We start from the raw sequence: 24,733 nt of genomic DNA, 5'->3' as shown, positions 1-24,733 counted from the left end.
TTCATTAACAGAATACTCCACAGTTGGCATTAAGTCATCAGAATCTGAACCAGAATATTCATCCAGTGTTAAGTCTCTCACTGTCATGGGATACTCTACAATGGCTTTTGAAAAGTCAGGTATTGGTGATTCAGGGGATATGTATTCATCATCTGATCTCACTGATGTGGGTGATTGTGGTCTGCTTTCTGTGAAAGACACATCAAGCAAAGAAGAGCACATGTCTGACCTTAAGGATTCTGGTGATGAAGACCTATAACCAGTTTCCATTGTGCTTAACTGAACGAAACCCTGTGTAAAAGCAGGAAGAGGTGAATCTGGAGACAGCGGCCTATGTTCATCAACAGATCCAGTAGATTCTGGAGATACTGACCTGATATTTCTAAGTAATGTCAGCATCTCAGGTGACATGGGTTTGTATTCTGTCAATGATTCAGCTGATAGCGGCCTCTCTCCCTCCTCTGATGAGACAGATACAGGGGAATCGGGTCTATGTTCAGTATCAAAAGTTCCAGACATCAAGTATTCACTTAATATGTACTCAATATCAGATGCAATTGACTCAGGTGAGGTTGATCGATACGTGTTTGTAATACATTCAAGTATTGCCTGTCCGTATTCAGGTATGGGGGAATCAGGTGACAGAGCCCTATATTTATCCCCAGATGCTATTGAATCTGGTGATGAGGGCCTGTCTTCATAGAATATGGATGTTTCAGACATAGACTCGTCTTCTATATCTGAGCATAGTGATTGAGGGGAGGTGGATCTATGTCCAACAGTGGATAGAACAGGTTCAGGTATTGCTTGTCTGAACTCAGGTATAGGTGAATCAGGCGACAAAAGGCCAAGTTCATCTTCAGATGCAACAGAATGAGGAGATGCTGGTCTGTCTTCAAAAAGCCACGGAATGCACAGATCTGACTCCAAATCCATGTCAGAACCTATTGAGTCAGGTGATACAGATCTGTATCTCACTACTGAAAAACTAGGCTCAGACTGAATGCACTGAGGCAGAGGGGAGTCTGGAGACAAACATCTGTATTCATCAACTGAATAATACGAATCAATTGATGCCACTGATAGAGGTCTGTCCTGAAATTCAAAGAGCTGAGAAATCTGAGGGGCAAATTCTATTTCTGAAGCTAATGATTCAGGTGATGAAGACCTGTGTTCCATAGCAACAGCATATGACTCTGGCAATACGTGTTCAAACTCAGGTATTGGGGAATCTGGTGAAAGTCTTCTGTGTTGACTAACTGAGCCTATTGAATCAGGAGAGGATGCTCTCTCTTCAGTGAACATTGTACACATTAATTCAGGTTCCATCTCTAAATCAGAGGACAATGACTCAGGTGTAGAGGACCTGGTTCCCAGATGTGACATGATAGACTCTCCTAGTGCCTGTCTAAACTCAGGAACGGGAGAGTCAGGTGACAGAGGTCTCAATTCATTCAGAGATCCTGTTGATTCAGGAGAGGATGATCTGATGTATGACATTAACATCACTGATTCAGGGGAGAAAGGCCTGTACTCTGACTCAGAATCAGGTGACAGGGGTCTCTCCTCAGCTTCCGATATGAATGACTCTGGTGAATCTGGTCTATCCTCAATGCCAAATGTTGCACAAAACAAAGGTGCATACTCAATATCTGATGTAACGGATTCTGGAGATGACGGCCTAAAACCAACAAATGACAGAAGAGGTTCAAGTAACCTTGTTCTAAATTCGGGTACAGGGGAATCGGGAGACAAGGCCCTGTATTCATCCCCAGATGCAACAGAACAAGGAGATGCAGGTCTGTCCTCAAAAAGCCACGGAATACACAAATCAGTCTCCACATCCCAATCGGAACCTATTGAGTCAGGTGATACAGATCTGTATCTTACAACTGACATACTAGGCTCAGACTGAATGTACTGAGGCAGAGGGGAGTCTGGAGACAAACATCTGTATTCATCAACTGAATAATATGAATCAATTGATGCCGCAGATAGAGGTCTGTCCTGAAATTCAAAGAGCTGAGAAATCTGAGGGGCAAATTCTATTTCTGAAGCTAATGATTCAGGTGATGAGGACCTGTGTTCCATAGTAACAGCATATGACTCTGGAAATACATGCTCAAACTCGGGTATTGGGGAATCTGGTGAAAGTCTTCTGTATTTACTAACTGAGGCTATTGAATCAGGGGATGATGCTCTCTCTTCAGAGAACATTGTGAAAGCTAATTCAGGCTCCATCTCTAAATCTGAACACAATGACTCAGGTGAAGAGGACCTTGTTCCCATGTGTGTAATGACAGAACTTTGTACTGCTTGTCTAAACTCGGGAATGGGAGAGTCGGGTGATAGACGTCTAAACTCATCCTCAGATGCAAAAGAATAAGGAGATTCTGGTCTGTCCTCAAAAAACCAAGGAATGCACAAATCTGACTCCAAATCTATGTCAGAACCTATTGAGTCAGGTGATACAGATCTGTATCTTACTACAGACATACTAGGCTCAGACTGAATGTACTGAGGCAGAGGGGAGTCTGGTGACAAACATCTGTATTCATCAATTGATGCCACAGATAGAGGTCTGAGCTCAAATTCAAAGAGCTGAGAAATTTGAGGGTCAAATTCTATTTCTGAAGCTAATGATTCAGGTGATGAGGACCTGTGTTCCATAGCAACAGCATATGACGCTGGCAATACGTGTTCAAACTTGGGTATGGGAGAGTCTGGTGAAAGTCTTCTGTGTTCATTAACTGAGGCTATTGAATCAGGAGATGATTCTCTCTCTTCAGAGAACGTTGTACACGTTAATTCAGGTTCCATCTCTAAATCAGAGGACAATGACTCAGAATCAAGTGACTCAGGCGACATGGATCTGTACCCTGCAGTTGAAGCCATTAGTTGAAGAATATCCTGTCTGAATTCAGGTATGGGAGAGTCAGGGGAGAGAGCCCTATAGTCTTCTCCAGATGCTATTGAATGAGGCGGAGATGGCCTCCCGTTAACTGAAAATAAGTGTGTGTCCAATACCTCCATTTCAAATTCTGACATTACAGAAATAGTTGACGATGGTCTGCTTCCGGTTATGGATATGGCTGATTCAACATAGTTTGTATACTGTGGTAAAGGAGAGTCTGGTGACAGAGACCTTAACTCATTGACTGACGTTGTTGATTCAGGAGATGATGCCCTAATGTTTTCCAACAGCATCATTGACTCAGGTGATAAGGGTCTGTACTCTGGTATCGATTCAGGTGAAAATGGTCTCTCCTCAGCCTCTGATGCCACTGATTCAGGGGAATCCGGCCTATCCTGAGCACCAGGATAGGCCGTTTCATCATAAATCAATGGTGCACACTCAATATCTGAGGTAACTGACTCAGGGGAGGAAGATCTACATACACCAAACATAGAAACTGATTCCTGAAAAACTGGAGTAAAGTCAGGTATTGGTGAGTCAGGGGAGAGAGGCCTGTGTTCGTTCACTGATGCTACTGATTGAGACGATAGTGACCTAAACTCAACAGGATATAATGTGTCAAATAACTCAGTTTCAGTGTCAGATACTGGTTCAGGCGATGACATTCTATGACCTGAAACTGAAGGTTCAGGGAGCGAGACCGAATACTGAAGAATGGGTGAATCTGGAGACAAAGCCCTATATTCATCCAGGGACTTCACTGACTCTAAGGAATCGGATCTGAGAATAGCCAGTGATCTCAGTTCATCAGGTGAGAGAGGTCTATACTCTGACACAGAGTCTGGTGACAGGGCTCTATCAAGCTCTTTCATATCCATCTCAATCTTTACATACTCTGTCCTTGTTCCGGCAAATTCAAACACTCCAGTTTTGCTCATGAAAGTTTCTCCTACATACTGAGGGTCATTAATGTGAGAGATCAGCTTCCAAAGCTCTGCATCATACGCTAGTCGGTAAACTGGTATCTGGGTCACTTTAAACTCTGGAGCAGCAACGGAGTCAGGAGAGTCTGGTCTCTGCTCTGTATGGGCCTCTGAAACTGAATGTCCATATTCAATATCTGAGAGCACCGATTCTGGTGAAGAGGATCTATATGCAACTGTGTCCGACTCAGTCATTGGTAGTTTAAATTCAGGGATGGGTGAGTCAGGTGACAATGCCCTGTTTTCATTTACAGATATTACTGAATCAGGTGAGGAGGTTCTATCTTGACTGAAAAGCCATGGGCTGCACAATTCGGCTTCTGATTCAACACTTGACAACTCTGACTCTGATGAGGTTAACCGAAAAACATACTGTACAACTTCTTCAACCAAGAATTGGGGAACAGGAGAATCTGGTGGAAAGGCTGTAAAATCCTTAAAAGATTCTGGAGAATCTGATATTAAATGATCTATAACGTTCTCGTCAGCTGGTCTAGATTCTGACTCAGAATCAGGTGACATTGGTCGATATCTTTCCATTATAGGCTCCTTGTCATTTTCTGTGCACATGGTTGCTCTATATTCATCACCAGAATCTGGAGACGAGGGTCTGGCCTCATAGAATAATGATGACGATGAGATAGCCCCATAGTCTACATCTGAACATACTGACTCGGGTGACGAGCACCTATATCCTCTGCAGGAAATGGACTCAGGTAAGACCAGGCTAAACTCTGGAATGGGTGACTCGGGTGAGAGTGCTCTGTATTCATTTCCAGACGCTATTGAATCAGGAGATGCTGGCCTCTCCTCAAAAGGCCTTGAACTGTGTAAATCAGACTCCAATTCCATATCTGACAATGACTCAGCTGACGATGACCTGTGATAAGATCTAACAGGGTCAGACACAAAATACTGAGGAATGGGTGAGTCTGGAGACAACGCTCTGTTCTCATCCAAACTCCTAACTGACTGTGGAGAATCTGCTCTCAATTCAGCCATCAACCTCAGCGATTGAGGTGACATGGGTCTATATTCTAAATCAGAATAATCCTCCGGTGACAAAGGTCTTTGTAAAGGTCTAGGCTCTGATCGTATGCCAGCATTGTCATTCACATCTGTCATACATGGCTCAGTTTGAATATATTCTATCCTTGTTCCAGCATATTCAAAGACTCCTGATTTACTCGTGAAGGTTTCACCGACAAACTGTGGGTCACGAATATGTGAGATCAACTTCCAAAGCTCTGCATCATACACAAGTCTGTATACTGGCACTCTGACTTCTGTTGGCGATAAATCCATATGACGTTCATGCATAGGGGCTGTAGACTTTACTGGTATAGGTTGGTCGGTAATGCCATTATCACACACAGTTTCTGATGATAGAGGTGACATATGATCTGAAGATTCAGCTACATTTGAAACTTTCAGCTCCTTTTCTATACTAGATTCAGGTGATACTATCTCAACATCACTGGCTGTTTCAAATTCTGTTTTGCTTGATTTCTTAGATTTTTGCTTTTTCACAGTTTTTGCCTCATCAGTTATCAGGCTGGGGGTTGCCTTCTTTGTTTCCCCTGGTTTAGACAACTCATGAGATACATCCTCTCTTGAATAGTCTAATCCAGATATAATTATCTTAGTTTCAGTCAGTACATGTGATTTAGCATCTAGCTGTTCATTATTGAAAGTATGTGGCATTGCAGATGTCAAATTCAGAGGTATGGGTTCACCAGATGGCAATGCATTTTCAGATTGAATCTCAGCCTCAGAGCTATATTCAGCCGTTTCCATATGTAAAATTGACTTTGCATCAACCTTTCCTGACAACAAAGCTTCAGGCGACTCTGACCTATCCTCTGTGTTTACTGAGTGAAGAGCCATTGGAATATATTCTGTATCTGAGGATAACGATTCAGCCGATGATGATCTGTGTCCTATTTCTGCTGGTACAGATACAGGTTGTGCTCGTCTGAAGTCAGGTATGGGTGAGTCGGGTGACAGTGATCTATCCTCTCCAGCTGATGCTACTGATTCAGGTGAAGATGATCTATTTTCAAAAAGTAATGCAAAAACTGGAATTGGATCATCTCCTCTGTCAGAAAATACAGATTCTGGGCTTGAAGATCGATAAACGGTCACTAATGCCACTGGGTCAGATTGCCCATATTGGGGAATTGGAGAGTCTGGTGACAGTGGTCTGTATTCATTGTCTGATGAGACAGTTGTAGGAGATACTGCTCTCATATTCACCATTGAGATAAGTGACTCAGGTGAGAGTGGTCTGTAGTCAGGTAAAGATTCAGGGGAAAGAGGTCTGGTCTCAGAATCAAGTGTTGCCGTTACTTCATCCTGTGGTTTCTGGCCATATTCTATTCCATGTCCAGCATACTGCAATACACCTGTTTTACTATGGAATGTTTCTCCTACATACTGTGGATCATGGATTTGAGAAATCAACTTCCATAGCTCTGCATCATACACAAGTTCATACTCAGGCACTTGTATTGCTGTAGAAGTGCACTCGGCTACTTTTGTAAGATGTTCTGAGGGATTTGTAATGACATCAGATGAAAATAACTCAGAGATGGGAGATGGCACTCTGCCTTCTGCCATCGACAATGCTGAGTTAGGTGACATAGGTTTGTAGTCAGCTGCAGACTCTGGAGAAAGAGGTCTTTCCTCTGTTTCCTCAGTGTCAGACACAGACACAACAACCCAGTCATCATCGTGACTCTACAAGTGATGGGGACGTTTCCTCTGTAGGCAATTCTGCTCTGAATTCTGGTATGGGTGGGTCAAGGGAGAGTGTTTTGTATTCTGATGTAAACAGCGACTGCTCCCTTTTTATAATGACAGACTCTGGTGACAGTGCCCTGTCCTCTGTGTCAAAAGTTAGAGACTGAGATGGGGATGTGTCCTCTGTAGGCAATTCTGCTCTGAATTCTGATATGGGTGGGTCAAGGGAGAGTATTTTGTATTCTGATGTAAACAGCGACTGCTCCCTTTTTATAATGACAGACTCTGGTGACAGTGCCCTGTCCTCTGTGTCATAAGTTAGAGACTGAGATGAAATGGATCTACCACCACTGTCGTCGCTGTCTGGTGAAAGTGGCCTTCCAAATGGCTTTTTGTTTGGAACCATTGGTGTCAATGGCCTTTCCTCTGTTTCAGATGTTTGCAACTTGGATGTAGCCTCTGGTGCAATCAGCAGTGCGTGTCCTTCCCATTGAACAACAGGGGGTGGAAGGGGAGACAAGGGCCTAGACTGAAGTATACAGGGGTCAGGCAAAATATAACTCAGTTCCTTTGTTGAAGATATTGAGTCTGATGATGAGGCTTTACTCTCTGTGAGTAGTACTGACATGTCAGGAGTGGATGGACGATCCATATGTATTGGTGAGTCGGGTGATACCAACCGACACGTATCGGCAGATGTCATAGATTCAAGAGATGATCTATCTGTTGAGCTTTGGAGTTCAAGACTGTACTCTGAGGCCAATTCGTGTGATGGGGACATATCTAGACGTGATTCAGGTGTCAGGGACTCACAGGCCTGTTTATCGTATAGTGAATTTGAGGTCTGTGATTCTGCTGCGTTTTCTATATAGGCTATATCTTCATTTCCACTTCCATCCTGCATGAGTGGTAATGTTATCTCAAAACTATACTCAACCCCTTGCACGACAGATTTGCCTGATTGAGGATCAACTACTGGAGGACTTACTATTTCCTTTAAGGGCTTGACAGTTGAGTCATGTGACACCTGAAGTGACATGAAGTCTGTTGAGACCGTGGAATGCTCCGTTTGAATTACTGAAATTGGACAGATAATACGGGGCAATGTTGAGACCCTGGAATGCTCCGTTTGAACCACTGAAATTGGACAGATAACACAGGGCAATGTTTGATTGGTAGTATCATCTGCAGGCTTACAGGTTTGGGAAATGGCTTCATGAACCTCTGTAACTTCAACAGCCCCCAATGTAGCTTGGATTGACTCTTCACTGGATGTAGCCTCCAGCAGCGGTACACTTTCAGTATCTGAAGCCGTCAAATCAACGTCAGACCCATAAAGGACGCCGTACAGTCGACGAGTAACTTCATTCAAATGCTCCTCTGAAACAGCCTGTCTGAAACAGCCTGTCTTATGATTGCTGGTTTGGGCTGCTCAGATTCCAATCCAATATTAGCAGCGGCGAAATGTTCACCAGGCAGAGACAATATTTCAGTCCTAACTTCATGTGTAATGCTACTCGTATAACATTTAGCTGAGATGCTCTCAGTCAGTGAGGGAGTAATTGTTCCCTTCAATTCCACAGCCAGTTCACTGAAATCTGGTTCAGCCTGATCAGACTCTGTCAAACTATCGCCAAAATCTGTCATGGACAACGGGCGACTTTCACATACACCTGTTCGAGAATGGTTGGATGACTCTCGCAAAGCCACCGGTGCAAACCAATGACTGCCATATTCAGGACGGGTCATCTGTAGACACTCCAGGCTCCATCCCTCTCCACCCACAGCCCCTTCCTCCTCCGCTGCCGCAGCCGCCTCCTCAGCTGGCTCAACAGTGGGATACGGAGGAGGGGTAGCCTGGCCAGATAATTTGGGCGCCCCTTTGTACACAGGATCTATCACATGGGACCGGAGCTGGTAGGGGGAGGTGCGGTACAATGTGAAGAAAGGACTTACTCGTTTTAGATCTCCCTGTTGTACCGATTCTGTTGCTTCTTCACAATCTCTTTGCGATGTGCTGAGAAAAGAAAGAGTTTGTAATAGTTAGTCCCCACAACAGATACAAATATAATCAGTGGATTTTTGACAGATGAAAATCCTTTCAATATATCTTTATTCATACATTACTTTTGTTGCTTTTTACCCCTTTTCCAACCCAATACATATTTGTGTGTTGTCACTGCTGTTGTATCCTCCTGACTCACCAGCCAGTGAGGAGCTGCCACCGAGAGGACGTAGAGCCTTCGCCCTACTCCTGCCACTCAACACTCCCTGCAGACAGGTGCATCCCTCCCCTGAACACGGGCCAATTGCGTTCATATAGACGCTCGACTAAAGCGACTGCCCATTCAGTGGTGGTGGGCAGGCACCCGAGAGCCTTTTCAAGGCACAGTATGTATCTTAAAACCCCAAAACATCTCTCCACCCCACACCCCAAGTAAAGTGTCATGCTCGACAACAATCCTAAAATACTTACTATGTTATTTCCATTTCCTTTTGCAGTTTCTCCTTCTGAGTATGTCTCAGGAGGCCCGTTGCTAACGTGTCCGTCTCTGACCGCACCGGCGTCTCCTGGAGCGATGACAAGCTGGAGGACAAGTCCTCTGCTGACACCATGGGTACTTGTCTTCCATTGCCTGGACTCCTGGCTGTGGATTCTGAACGTCTGCCTGGCCTGGGACTGTCAAAGTCCTCATGAAGGGCAGAAAAACCTAAGAGGTGAAAGTATAGTGATTGGTAAATAGATTCTCTCTAGATGCAATTGTATCTACATCAAGCCAACGTTAGCTTATGTACGGTACCTTCACTATGATGATCCAGCGCTATAGTTCTCTCTATTTCTGCATAAGTGTGTGATGATGTCTCGTCCTCCGTGGACTTGGTCATCTTGGTTTCGATGAGGTGAACGATGTCCATTCGATTGATCTTTGTCAGTCTTTTTATCAATGTATTTTCTGTGGGGAAATAATCACAAATTACCAAAAGGGATACTGTTGCTGTTGGGCAGAAAACATATTTTAATGTGTTTATTTATTTTTTAATAAATGAATGTACTCTTTTATACGGTTTGTAGTATGACAGTCTCTTACAAATTAATGAAAATCTACAATACGTCCTGTCGTGTGTAGATCAGATTTTCTTTTTACAATTTTGCAGAAGTTTAAAAATGTTCACCTACTGTATAATGACAAAATAGGGACCCGGGTTGAAAGTGGTTAAGTCTATGTGTGAGTTTTATAAATATTTGAACCCTTGAAAGGTATGAGTATGACTAAAGCTTGTGACTAAATAATAACTATGGCTCCATTGGCACACAGGTTCAGGCACATTTGTTAAATATATTAGTTCTGATGGTGAACATGCTGAATACTATGACAAACCTGTGCCATCTTTTCCTTCCCTTTCTGTCCACAGTTTCAGCAAGGAATGGCTCTGGTCCTGTAGTGAGTTGGGGTTCTCAATCCTTATCAGGTTTATCCTCTCCTCACTGAAGTCCAGCTCACGTGCCAGCTCTTTGGGGAACAGAAAACAAATGGTTATAACATCAGGGAATCTTTTGAAAACTGCTTAACATCTCAAAGGCCGGGTTGATGCTGGGTTCGTTCATGGCCGGAGGTGGTTCCGTTTTGTGATGTCATGCATGTTGCAGTGATGTGATCTGTGATTTCTCTACTTTCAAAGGGACAGACACATACAGACAGACACTCACCCGTCCAGCTGAAGCCCAGGTGGTCGGCAATGATGGCCAACCGCTGCTCTTTCCTCTCAACTTCATCCTGTGGATCTACTGCAAATACCACCAGACAGCCATGAGCAGCCAGAACCCGCAAAGATCATATTCATTTCTATCAAGTACTTCATTAAAAAATCTTCACTGGCTTTCTTGTCTTGTGTTGTGTATAGGGAATTTGGAAGTGGAGTGAGGTTGGCACACATCTACTCTAAACATATCACATTGATTTAATTTGGTAAAAGTTACAGTTAATTAATTATATCAAAGATAAAATAATTTGTGGTAAACACTTGTCATAGATGGCCATTACATACCCACTGACCATGGATTATTCCCTACTAAATTTACTACTAAATTAACTAACTAACCCTAATTCCTGAAAAAACTATGCCAAAGTTTTGGCATAGTTTTAAACAGCTTCAGTACAATAAAGCCTTTAATTCAATCTTGAGATTTTAAGAACACAGAAGGAAAGAGAGAGACACAGACACATCACAAGCACAAACACAGTTCAAGCAACACAGCCACAGAGTCCTAAGCTAAAAAGATGTTAAACTATCACTGACAGAGAGGCGGCACCTTCACGACTATAGAGTACTACTGAGGCACAAGAATGTGCCCCGAGAGAAAGGGGGTACCTTGACTTCGCACTTTATCGTCTGGGATTCGCTGCATCTGTGTCTCAACAGGGTCATCCCACAACGGTCTAATAGGAAAGATGGCTCCTGACGGAGGGAACTGCATTTCAGGGAAAGTTTCTTTTTCAACAACTGAGGGATCAATTAGACTGCTCTCCTCATCGGAGTAGGCAGCAGCTGAAGCCTCTTGTTCTTTGTCTTTCTCAGCCTGTTCCAATCTCGCCACAAGCTTTGCAGCTTCATCGCTTATTTCTTCAAAGAACTCAACGGACTGTTTGCGAGGTCCACGTTTTTCTTTAGTGGGTGTTGACGTGTGGGAGATTTGACCAGCTTTGCCTCGGACTGGCAGTCTAGACTGGAAGCCCTTAGATTTTGCGGACTCAACGCTTAATGGTCGGCCCTGTTCCTTTTTAGCAGATGGCCTGGACGACTCCCCTTCACAAAAACTCTTGGCTTTGAAAGGTGATGTCTTGGTTTTGGCATCCACATAGGGACCTGCATCTGTCTCAGATTTTCTCCTGTTGTCCTTCTTTACAGGGACTTTAAGTTTTCTTTCATAGGTAGATTCAGTACGCTTGGCCATAGAATCTGTCTTTTGAGAGCCTGCCTTGACAGGAATTCTAGATTTGGACTCAGCAGTGAAAGAAGACTCTTTCTTAAGAGTAGTTGTAGAGGAAGTTGTATGAGATGAAGAGGAAGTTGACAATTTACCTTGACTTTGAGAAACTGCCTTAGTTTGGGTTTTGGCTGGCGTCTTTTTCACACTAGTGGATGTAGTTTGTTTGGACTTTGGGACTTTGGATTTGGGTGCTTCTATTACTGACTGTGGTTCCTCTGGCGAGGAATCGGACGACTCGTGGCCCTGTTCAGAGTACACAGATCTAGTTACTGTGGTGTCTGCTGTCTGTACATTTGTTATCATTGGATCAGAGGAACTAGAGTCTAAATCTAAGGGGCCTTCCTGTGGATGTGTATCTGTTTTCACTTCTACAGCTTCAGGTGAAGTTTGATCTATCTTTGTAGGTTTGGCTGAGGCTGAAATGCCCATTCTAGGAATTTTAGATTTAGAGGCATCAGATTTGGAGGTTGTCTGATCATCTTCAACATGAGATTCATGCTGAGAATCAGTGGTTTCTTTTGATTTCTCATCTTCCTCCACCTTAACCTCCAATGTTAGATTGAGGGCAACCTCAGTTTCAGCTGCTGCTGTACTGACTTCTCGCCTAGGCTCTTCCTCGAGGGGCTGTTCACCTATCTGGAAAAAGGCAAAGCCACCACCCTCTTCTTCATAGCTCCTCTTGGTCATGTCAATAGCACCACTCCTGGTCATCTCAAAGAGCTTCCCCTCCTGGAACAGGAAGGGGTTGGGCTCACTGGTGGGAGTGCTCTCCTCTGTCGGAGTCCTTACGGGCGTTGTGTCTGGGGACGCCTGTGGAGACCGCTGGTCGGCCATCAGATTCAGTATCTGGTTCAGTATCTGATCCTGCTCTTTGCTGTGATCCACAAAGGCAGCCTCCTTTTCCTCAGTCCAGGGGTCAGACTCTGCTTTGGCAGTGACACCCTTAGACTCGGTTCTGGGAGCTTCCGCCGCGTCATCATCCTCTTCTGTGTCATCATAAATACAGATATCTGGTTTAAATGTCGCCTTTGCTTGCCCAATGACAACAGGAGCACTGAGTCCCGCCTCTAATGATCCCGTATGTCCACTCGGCACTCCTTTCACTTCATCCGTTACATTGCTACCTGAATTAACAGCCTGTGGACTGCCAGTAGCCAAGGATTTACCTTCACTCTTATCTCTAATGTTTTCCCTGGATTTCCTCAAGCTCTCTTCCTTCTGCTCATCCGTTATGTTTGCAGTGCATGAAGTCCGTGCTGCTGTTTTAGCAGTCATTTCCTTGTCAACTGCTGATGATGGCGGGACTTTCTGTGCTTGTTCAGTTTCTGCTTTAGATTTTGAACCATGCTGATCTGAGACAGAATGAGGTCCCTTTGATGTGACACTGGTTGTTGTTGTCGCACTCTTGGCCTCTTTGCTGTGGAGTCCTTCATGCAAACCTGCTGGAAAAGGAGAGGGAGGTTGTACTTTAATATGGGAATCAACAAAATTAGCTAACTCTGAATCCTCTCTGGGCCTAGAGAGCCCACTTTCATGTTTCTCACTTGTCGGCTCTAATGTTTCGCAGCTGTCATCCCCTACTCTGGCATCTGCTGAGGCATTCATATCTTTCCTAGAGTTCTTTTTGCTCCTTGCATCTTGTTCCATCTCATCAAATGTTTTTATTTTGGCTGCCATCTTAAACATCTCTTCCTCAGGAGTGATTTTTCTCAGAGCTTCACTGCTCTCTGATGCATCTTCTCCCTCTGGATCCTCGGGGATGACAGCCGGTTTGGACTGAACAGAGAGGAACATGTGGTCGGGGGTTTTAGGGTTTACCTCATAACTTACCTCTTCAGAGCTAGGGGTTTCAGGGGAGAGGGGACTCTTACCAGAACTCGTCATCTGAGATGTCTGCTCACAACTGTCATCGCTGGCACTAGCCTCGTGGTCTCGCATCAGTCTACTACGCAAAGCATCTGGGGGGAATTCTGGGGCTTTGGAGGGCTCTGGGTGGCTAGAGGATCGATTAGGCTGATCTAGAGTGGGTGGGAAGCCTGGTTGGCTCTTTTGTTCTACAGGGCTGTTTTCTAAGGAGTCACGACAGGGGGATTCCATGGTGGGGCTGGGCTCAATGGAGTCTGGGGACTTATGTGAGGAGTTTTCTTCCATGAGGGGACTACCCTCTAGAGAGTCTCTGTGGCTTATTGTCAAAGAGTCATCAGCTAAAGGACTGAGGGCATCTGAGTCTAGTCTTAAAGGCAGCTCTAAGCTTCCATGACGCAGAGACGATGACCTAGAGGCTGGAGATCCAGCTAATGATAATGCTAGCTGACCGTCAGGGCTCTCCTCATCACTAAGAAAACTTTCTAAAGTCTCTGAGATTCTCTTTGTAAGCTTTCGTGGCTTAGATGGCTTAGAATCGCTCCTCATTACTGATAAAGACTCACTTGTGGTACGGTCATCTGCAGCCTCACTGGATGAGACAGGGAGGGTCATTTCCGTAGACAGCTGGTCATCAACGGTCCCCACACCAGAGTCTGCAGACTTCTCCTTCTTGTCACCCTTGACGACAGCTGTAGTGTCTGCCGATGTCTTTGTGGTCTGATCTCCATTTTTGGGAGTGAGAGCGAAGCTTTCAGGGCTTGTACTTGGAGTCGCTAAGCCCTCATGTTTGTTACTGTCCTCAGAGCTCAGATGAGACGTACCATCCCCAGGACTGTCACTTAGAGAGTCTGCAACGCCTTCATGTTTAGAACTATCAGAGCTATCGTCAAGGCCACAACTTCCAAAGTCTGCAGTTTCAGTTAGCTCTGAGCATGGTGCGGGAATTGCCTTTTTTTCAGCATCTCGCTCCTGATGAGTGAATTCTTTCTTGTAAGGTTTTGAGTCCAGAGATACTTCTCGTTCATGACAGACACTGGGGGTTATGGCTTTGGTCATTGTTCTGGACTGGATGGTTTGCGAGTCTATATTTTGAGGTAATGCCGCAGTGGATGATTTGAGTTCAAACAGCCCAGACTTTCGCTTTGAGGGGTCCTGCCCAGTTTGAAAGGCTTGCAATAGCTCTTTTACTGACATGGTCTCCTCAAGTTTCTCAGATTCAGTTTTGGGGGACTTAGGGGTGCCCTGTTTGGCTTTAGGGCTTTCTTTGGCCTCTGGAGAAGGTTTGCTCATAACAGGTAACTGTGAAGGTTTCGTACCAGTGATCTTTTTGGTCTTTTGTTCTGCCTCCACTTTCTGTTGAAGTGCTTTGACTTTGTCTTTTATTGACCCAATGGGAGTCTCCTCAACCACTGGGGATACTGGTGACACAGGAGCAGGAACTGTGGGTACACTTAGCTGCGTAGTGTCCCCTGTTGACTCCTCTGCCTGTTGCCCTCTGCCCTCTTGCTCCTTGCCCTTCCGCCTTACAGGCTTTTTTATGTCACTGACAGTGGTTCTGTCCTGCGATTTGGTTGGTGTAGTTGGTTTGGTATTTTTACGCAGGACAACATCAGTGAATCTTTCTTGGACCGCCGCCTCTTTTTTAGCCTTTGCTTTAGAGCCCACTGGTGTATCAAGGAGATATTCTTTGAGGTCACCACTGTTCTTTATAGCTTTGGGCCTTGGAGCCCCTTTATTTGCCCTGGTTTCACGCAAAACAGGGCTTACTAAGGGTGCCATCTTTTTGGCCTCCTCTATCTCACTGTCTGAGAGCAGGACCCACTCTTCAGCCATTCTTGCTGCCTTGGCTGCCTCCTCTGCCACCTCACCCTCATATGTTCCACTCCTCAGTATCTCACTGACTTTCTCTAGGTCCTCTTTGACCTTCTCTAAGTCCTTCTCCATTATTTCTAATGACTCTCCAGACACCTCCTCAGCCCCTTTTTCTAGGCCACCCCCTGCTAATGACGCCGATTTCTCGGAGGCATCTGCAGTCAAGATGGCAGTCATTTTGATCAGGTCTTGCTTCATCTCTGACACGTCGGACAGAAGGTCTGGTTCTCGGATCAGCTCTGATTTCAATGCTGCTGTCTCCGACTCTTCATCTTTCATTTGGAAGAAGGACGAGTAAGGAGTAAAGAAAATCAAAAGTTCAAATGAAAGGAGACAGACATTGGAGAACATGGTCAGGACAGGAGCAGAGCACGGGGATCAGGATCATAGGGAAAAAGGTTTACAACGGATTCAACATCAGGGCAGCAAAGGAAATGGAATTCTACAGTACGTTCGGTTGTATTTTGTGATAAGGTTTGTGGCAAAGCAAACCAACCAACTAAACAAAAATAATGTGAAGGGATATGAGCAGGAAATAACTTGCTTATACGCAGACGCAGCACACCCACACACACAGAATGAAAACCAAGAACAAACTTAAAGAAAAAAAGGAAAAGTAGACCAGACAAATGTGAGCATACAGTAAAGATACATGAACAAATAGGATGACAAGGAAAAACAAAGGAATAGGAATATGAAGACATCTCAAGATTGCAGTAATGTAAAGCTCATGTAGACGGAATGAAAGAGAAAAATATAAATAAATAACATGCAAACAATTAAGAATGCTTGTTGCATCTCTGAAAGAAAGCCAGTGAAAACTAGTCATACACATGTATTTCTGTGCTTTTTATACCAAGCAAAGCAGACCATTTATTCAAAGCTACTTTGACAACCTCAATCAATAGCACTTAACCCAAAGAAATGGAAAACTGCAATGGAAGGACCAGCTTTGTCTTTACTACAAATAAACAATGAAATTATTTAATCATAACAGTTAAATCATACTTGTATCAAGCCATAGCCAAATAGAAATAAATCTCAGCAAAGCCAAAGGAACTTCCAAAAACATGACACATAATATATAGACATGCAAACACACGCACACACATATATGTTAGGCAAGTTATTTCCATGCAAATCAAACGGGGAAGTGAAGAGTGAGTGGGGTGAGTCGAGAGATGAGCGAGTGTTATCATAGATTTGTGGTAATGAAGATCAATAAATTGTGCGTTAACTGACATTCAATAATGTGGTGAATCATTGATTATTATACAACTACTGTATATACTGTATTTTTTCTTCAGCAGGCGTACCATGATAACAATCATGCTAGTCTTTTGACTGTGATGTTAAATTCAGGCACAGGTACATTTGCTCAATTGCTATTTGATCTTCAGAGGCTGAAGGCCAATTCATACAACCAAACGGAAAGGCTAAGAGGGGTAGGGAAGGGCTGGCACTGGTGAGTGTGGACTGGTGCACAATGGTTAGTCACTGGGGTACTACAGCACTAAAAGACACCAGCACAGTACAACTGAGTCTTGCTGCACACTCCATACTGCACTGTACATCCAATGTCATAAGTTTAACACAAAGGAGTCGGAGTTGGTCAGGGGGAAAAGACCTACTGTGAAATGTGAAGACCGTGAGTGGCAGGTGAGAGATGATCAAAAGAAAATGAATGTGATAAATTGGACCCTTATGGAGTAATGCAATACTGACTTGGGGAGATGCAAGTGGTGATGTAGTGATTTTGTGATAAGAAAAGCTTCAGGAAGTAAAGGGGGATTTGAAAAGAAAAGCATGTTGTCTACAGCTTAGCAGAGGGAAGTGAAGCTGGACTAAAGTATTAGAGAATTAAAATCACACAGTAACACTCATTACTACAGTGGGCTAACGTATTAGTTTACTAAAATCACACAGTAACACTCATTACTACAGTGGGCTAACGTATTAGTTTACTAAAATCACACAGTAACACTCATTACTACTGTAGGATTAATATAACTTGGAACATATTCAGTATTATTGTTGGTTAATCATCAAGATCAGGAAATACAAACTTACTGATACTTTCATTTACTATAAGCAGGTATTTATAGAATGTAGAGATTTTAGTAGTTTATTACACTGCTTTGTTGAATGCCTGATTCTGATTAGTCAACTACTGCATTCTGCAGTTTATTTCTTGATAGTAGACTACTGTTCTCAATAACAGACTACTATTGAATAGGAAACGTGTATGATTGTATAATTTTAAAAACAAGATTTTCTTATTTTTTGCCCATAAGTAGAAAGAGGGCGAGCAACAAAGCCGTGTAACAAATGGGATAATATACAGTGAGGGGGGTTCTGGAATATAAACCCAGAAAAAGTTTAATGTATAGTAGCCGGCAGCTGCATCACTATACATTAATCCTTGCTTTGAACATTAGTCAGTTAAATAATAAATATCTTACATTTGTCGAGTGTTCTGCCAGTCTGCAAAAATAGACAATACAGTAACAATCAGTTTCATTTCACCATTACAACAGTCTACTTCAGAACACAGAGAACAGCACACCAATGACACAAATGAAACGGCTCAAATGGATTCCATAATTTGCAATTGACCTATTCATTAAATTACAGTATACGGCACACACTCTACTAGACTGTGCCTACTTAACATTAGCATATTTGGCTTCATATTAGCGACCAGGACACATCAGCAGAGCAACAGTAGTTAGTTGGGGGAGGAAGTTTCAGGTTACCTCTTCCTCTTGGTCTGGGTCTGAATCGGACTCCTTGGGGGGAGCAAGCAGCGGTGAGAAGCAGGGACAGAGAGATGGACAGATAGAGACCGCAGACAGACAGACAGACAGACAGACAGACAGAATGATAGGGGAGTAAAAAAGAGAGAGCAAGCAAGGCATGGTTATCATAGCAATGAGAAGGGACAGTCAGTGGGAATTTACGGGGGGCTGCAATCAACGTATTATGTTGTCGAACATTAATATAATAAACAGAAGTTATATCCACAAACTTCAAAGACAATAATACTTAGTGTTGTGTTATGACAGAAAATACAAATTAATAAAACGTATATTAGTATACACTGTCACATATTGCAGCAAAAGAGTAACAGTTAAGTTAAATCTGTTATTTTAGGATAGTATACCTTTCGTTAGATGTGGATTCACACATCTATTAGACCAACACAAAGTAACTTGCTTGAAATTTGTAAAAATACTGTGACATAAGAAAACGGTCACACAGGAAGTCACACAGGAACTAAGGCTCTGGTAAACATACTATTCTTTATTATTCAGGGCCCTTACCTTCGAGTAAGATGGGAGCGTGATGTTGAGGTTGCAGATGGCACCTGGCGTCAGTGATCTGTAGTTCCTTGGTTCTTTCATGAAAGACAGACGACCACAGGGCTCCTGAGTGTTGTCTCGGATCTACAACATCGAATACAGTTACCAATCAACATCCAGGAGCAAACCTTTTGCAGGACAACATTTACAAAGAAGGAATGCTGCTCACTTTGATGAAGAGTGCTAGTCTGTTCTCCTTAAAGGCATAGAAGCTGAAAAGATGGTGCTGGCCACTCTTGGTGAGAGGCACCAGGTTTCCAAAGCAGTCTGCATAGATGGGTTTACCTTCCAGGACCTAGACAGAAGTAATGGCAAATATTAATTATAGAGGGGGAAAATGGTGCAACATGTGCAAATGTGAGTGTGAATTTCACACTCACATTTGCACATGTTAACAAGTGGGGAACGTAAATGAGTGTTTCTCATTTACGTTCATTTACGTTCTCCTCCCAGCAAGGCTAGGAATGTGAACTGGTAAACTTCTGGGCACAATCCCTCTATAGAGTAACTTATCCTTGTCTTTCAAGATGAACTTGAGGTCCCTTACCTTTCTCTAGCCTGCATTTCTAGTTATTTCTGTTATATCTAGTTTCTTGACCACCTCAAATCACGTTGTCCTGATGTTTAAATCCCCACTTTCTGACACAATTGACTCTTTGTCAAGTCCTGCCCATGGTTGTGCCCCTCTTCGCACCCATGGGTTGCTGTTTCTTGGTTAGACAAAAATCCCCAAATGTCTCTGCATCCACTACTATTGAAATAACGTGTTTTTCTGTTGCTTAGTATTGATGTTCTGGGTATTCATTTCTTGGTCTCAGTAAAAAGGAACATCTCGGTTGCAGTATAGTGACTCCAAAAATGACGTTTTAGCAAATTCAACATAAACTACTATATAAGGCAGAACCAGGGAAGAAAAGGGCAGAAAGAGCCTGCTGGTTGGTCATTCAGGGACCAACCAAAAGGCTGACAAAGGGTGGATTGGTCTGTGCCTCATCTATTGTCCACCATCCCTCTTCCCCACTCACTACCTCCCTCCATCCTCACCTCCACATCCCGGCTGCGGGCCACCTCGGTGAAGTTCTCCTGGTTCTCCAGGGTCTTGTCGATCCTGTCGTCCGTCATGCAGAAGCAGCGCAGTCGGGCCTCGATGGGATCGTGGGTCTTGGCGAAGATGACGAACTTGGCCATGTAGGGGACGCAGATGATCTCCCGGTACACCTGAGTGGAGAAGGTGACAGACTCCTGGACCTGCCGACAGTCTATCAGCCAGAACCTGTAAGACAAAGGTGCATGGGAGAGAAGCAGGTGAATGGATGATGACACTTGAAACAAATACAATTATGTTTTTCACCTCGTCTTTTGATGCCGATATGTTGATTTTTAGGACATCTCTGCTTACAGTAATTACAAGATATGTGAGACAAAAAAGATGGTATTCTCCACTACAAGCAGAGTCCACCCCTGTTGATGGGGACCCTGGATGCCTGCCCGCTACAACTTGAAACCCCTCTGGTGTATGAAGCAAAATGTACGTGACAATGAACATGTTTTTCGTTGGGACAAGGAGATTTGTCAAGGGTCTAACATGGCAATTGTTTGTTCCCAAATTCAGGCATGCATGTCTACATACTGTAGACGTCCACATTGCATAGCCATCTTTCCTGTCACTCTCCACTCTACTACAAGGTAATGTGCATTACCTGGCAGACACGTTAGTTGTGAAGGAAACACAGTCGTTGATGAATGTTAGGGGCGTAGTTCCTGTTATATCCTCCCATTGGGCGGGCGTTGTTCCACCTGCCATTACACACAAACAAAGAGGAATTAGACGTGTGACCGATTATACACGGCTGTATGAGTGTCAATGTGGGAAGTACACTGCAGAAGTTTCCATTGTTTTCCATCATCGTTAAGGCGGCCTCTGACCTGTGATGCTGCAGAGCAAGCGCAGGGTGGGGGTGTCCCCTCCGAAGCCGTTGACCACAGGATCAGAGGTGCTTTTGGGGACAGGGATGGTCATGGTGATGGGCTTGTGGAACTTCCTCCTGCGGGGTTCCAGGGTGACAATGGGACTGAAGGTGGCCTTGTTTCCCAGGATCTTCCTCACCACGTCCACGCTCATGGGCTGGGCCTGGGGAGAGAAGGTTCAAGGTTAATTCCTTTGTACCCGAAAATGTATTGTATCAATGGGAGATTCAGCAATGCAGAGTCAAAAGCGAGACATCACAACAATACAGATACAAGACATTAAAACAAATAATCATCCTCCTAGTATACAAACTCCTAAGAAAAAGGGCATGATGACTTTTACAAACACATACACTCACTCAGTCAGAGCTTAACCACTTGAATCCTACATACTTTGTTGACCGGAGACACCCAGGGGCCTTTATTGGTCCCCTCCTTTTTTCCCTTTACACCAAATCGCTTCACTGAAAATAGCAGATCTACAAGCTCACAATGCAGTCGTTTTGCGATCTGCCTATTTTTTGTAGATCTGCCTATTTTTCCAGAATGTTCAAGTCAAATTATTACAAGTCCGGCATTAGGTACACTAGGGTTTACGTGATTAAGTCCCATTCATTCTGCGAGGTTACTGTATCTTGTACTATCGTTGTTTAGTAGTGCAATGGCTGCAGGTACAACATAATCGCTGTGGATGTGTTTTGTTCTACACCTAGGGATCACAAACCGACACCGACACAGAATGTATGTTACCTGGCAGGTAATGCCCACTGCATTGGTACAAACAACCTAATATGGCCATCAACCTAATAACCTTTTATAAGCATTGTCTCACCTGCAGTCCAACCCTGATCCTCTTGGTGAGCGCTCCCTCTGGGAACACTGCCTGCACCTGGGGGACCACCGTGCTGCTCAGGATGCCTCCCTCCGGGCCGATCATGTTACTGTCCTGCTTGATGCGCGACACCACCGCAAAGTACTGGGGGAAATCTCGGGTGATGATGCGGCAGATGCGCTTCCTCTCCAGCTCCTCTGGGGGGTCCAGCTCTGCAGAGGGAGGGCACAAAGAAGATGTCGTCAATTATACACTCAGTATGAAAATATGACATATACAAAATATGACCATCTGCATGTATTGAATAATTCTAATAGCGAAAGCTTCTTCAAAGCCATGTCAGGGCCCAAGATTTTAGCATCCAACAATCCAGAAGGTTGCGGCCACACATGAACTCGAACCTGCAATGCTGCAAGTGCTGGATTACAAGCCTAGGTGCCTGGACCACCACCCCGTGGCCCAGGCCGAAATAATGGTGATTGATTTGAAGCCATAATATGGCCCAGTCCCACCTTCGTCCATGCCGTTGAGGACCTGGTTGAGCTCCTCCTCGGTGTGCTCACAATGGTGCTCCTTCCAGCTCTCCCCCGTCTCACTCCTCAGGATCACCAGCTCTCTCTCCTTCCCCCGCAGGGCGGCAAAGTGGGGGATCTCCACAATCACCGGGCTGCGGAGCGGCGGACCAACCAACACAAGGACGACAACAACAACAACAACAATTGAGCGTGTATGCGCCTGAGGACAACCGTGTGTGCGTGCGTGCGAGCGAGCGCCCGTGCGTGCGTGCATGTACACCAGCATTCACCAAGCAACCAAGCCCGCCGCGCACGACACACCGGATCTCAGTGTGACGATAACAACTAGTCTAGGTGGAGCATGCTAAAGTGAGAACCATCCACCCAAGGAATACGATGACACCCGTGGAAAACGGGAAGCACTAACACAGGCACAATGGCGAGCACAGGAATATAAACGCCGATTTATACTTCGCCGTGGGTGACAGAGCATAAATCAAGTTTGCTAAGTGGAAATAACAGTGATGTAGTGGGAGCAGTATCTACCATACAATAACTAACAACATGGACATGGGACACTAGCATGGGGTACAGGAACATACAAGTGCAGACAAACCGGGGTAGGGAGGTGGAAGAGGGGGGTATTGGTGTAAATGAACAGAAATGGAACCGGCATCCATGGATTGTTTCATATGCGTTGCTGTGAAAAGGGTTTGTTTGTCTGTTGTTGTTTTCTTTTGCCCTACCCGAGGAATTTTGTCCCTGGCGGCCCCAGCTGGAGAATACGGCTAACCAGGCTCTCGCCCTCGTTAAGAGGGGGCGGGGCGGTGGGGAGGTGGAGCTTACTGTGTGACCGAACCAATCAGCCAAGCAAGCGGTCCGTACGCAGCAGTGAGGAAGAAGAGAGCACACAGTGTTTGTTTGGGGGTGTGTGGGTGTGAGGGGTCAAAGATGTGGTCAGGGAACTCAAATAAACCTCTGACAGCCAAAGCTTTATGTGGGTGCTTGGCTATTTTGAGGGCTTTTCTTGCGAATTATAAGTCACTGTGGTGTTTGTCACCGGTGTGAAGGTTTTGATAGTGAACATTGCGAGCAGAGAGTGCTGCTGACACTCAAGTGTTTGGGAAAACATTATAAAGCTACATATCAAATCAATCATGGTGCAATTTATTTGAGGTGAAGTAGTTAATTCGCAGTAGCTTTTCTCTGAAGGGTGAGTTAAAGAGAGAGTTAGCTTGCAGCAGTTTCAGAGGCATGCGGTAGAGCAGAGTTATGGCGCTTTTCCACTGCATGCTGGCTCATCTCGACTCGACTACTTGTCTTTTTTGGTCTTCCATTCAGAAAATAATACATGTTACCCGGAACCTTTTTGGTATCACTTCTATCGAGGTTTTAAGCGAGCTGAGGTGATACCCAACATGAAAAACACTGCCAAATACTGATTGGTCAGAGACAGAATCTTGACTAGCATCACGATGTACTCCCCTACTGCATGGAAGGTCCCATATACTGTTAAACAAAAAAATCTAATATGACTAACTGCTCTATTTTTAGGCTGTCTTCCAGACAGTCTAGCTTTAGAAATAGCTTCAATTTCAGCCTTTTTTAGCACTCTCCTATGCATAGGGTTGGATGTCGCTATGACGAAGGTCCTATCCGGAGTGGAAAACTAAGTAAAATGAGTAAAGTCAAGTAGAATCGAGCTGAGGCGGTACCATGCAGTGGAAATGCAACTATAATAGCTACACTCAATCCCTGACGCTGGACAGAAGCAAAGGCAGAATCAGAAACAGGTTTAGTATGGCAGAGGCAGGGAGGAACTTAATCTGAAAAAAATGGAAGGGCAGCATATTGTTAGCTTCTCTTTAAGAGGAATACAAAGTATTATCAATGCCCGGGATGCAAAGGTAGATAAAATTACATTGACATTAGACACTACACAGGAGTGTTTATCTCTGACACTGATACTGTATATGTACTTTTACACTTTCAGAATTAAATTAACACTCTGTACTGTATTGTACTGTATTGTACTGTGTATTGCGTACAGTACCTCTAACTTACTAGTAGCCTAATCCAAGCCATCTATGAATATATCCCTTCTGAATTCATTTTGAATTCTAATGAACTTCATTGGCATTAAACACTTCAGTATCTGTAGCCAAAGCAAAAGAGTACAAAAAATGTAATTCCTCCATTATCCCAAACGTCTTACAATCCTGGCCTTCAGCCCATTCCCTCCTCTATGACCACACCTGACACGCCATCTTTTCTCAATGATCCATCTACACGTCTGCAGCCTTACCCGAGAAACTGGGCCCCTGAGGGTCCCACCTCGATGATCCGGCTAGCCAGGCCATCTCCCTCCACCATGGGGGGCATGGAGGCCAGGCGGTGCCTCTTCACCAGCCGACATGTCACCCGCGTCGGCGCGCTGCACTTCCTGGGCGGGATGATGATGCGCAGGCCGTTATGGCGGCAGCCACGCATGGCTCCGCCCCTGGCGTCCACCATGAAGCTCACCAGGAAGCTGGAAACGGTTTTGACATGTTGTTAGGAACTTTTACACAGGTAACCTATGATCAATGTATTTATATCCTAGAGTGAGACTTGATGTAACCACATGAACCCAAGGGTCCCTACTCTGGGCATGTCATAATAGGTGAACATTCCGCAAAAACAGACG

At 44.4% G+C, this 24,733-nt stretch overlaps 1 protein-coding gene across 1 annotated transcript in view; it reads right to left on the bottom strand.

The window, feature by feature from the left end:
* Positions 1-24,733, bottom strand: part of LOC308298695 (ankyrin-2-like) — a gene marked incomplete at its 5' end in the record, with an annotated part of 127,336 nt that overhangs the window by 10,368 nt on the left and 92,235 nt on the right. The window contains 17 exon segments of the mRNA XM_080742340.1: positions 8,599-8,659; positions 9,119-9,353; positions 9,444-9,596; positions 10,023-10,154; positions 10,352-10,429; positions 11,014-15,642; positions 17,833-17,854; positions 18,127-18,159; positions 18,694-18,816; positions 18,902-19,027; positions 19,777-20,005; positions 20,433-20,529; positions 20,659-20,863; positions 21,533-21,744; positions 22,045-22,199; positions 22,794-22,892; positions 24,353-24,577. Coding sequence (XP_080598466.1) covers positions 8,599-8,659; positions 9,119-9,353; positions 9,444-9,596; positions 10,023-10,154; positions 10,352-10,429; positions 11,014-15,642; positions 17,833-17,854; positions 18,127-18,159; positions 18,694-18,816; positions 18,902-19,027; positions 19,777-20,005; positions 20,433-20,529; positions 20,659-20,863; positions 21,533-21,744; positions 22,045-22,199; positions 22,794-22,892; positions 24,353-24,577 — 6,814 coding nt within the window.

This window comes from Nannobrachium achirus (genome assembly GCF_963921795.1).
Source record: "Nannobrachium achirus genome assembly, chromosome: 14".
NCBI classification, from domain to species: domain Eukaryota; kingdom Metazoa; phylum Chordata; class Actinopteri; order Myctophiformes; family Myctophidae; genus Nannobrachium; species Nannobrachium achirus.
The sequence above is the reverse complement of the archived record's forward strand: the minus strand, read 5'-3'. Positions and strand labels throughout refer to the sequence as shown.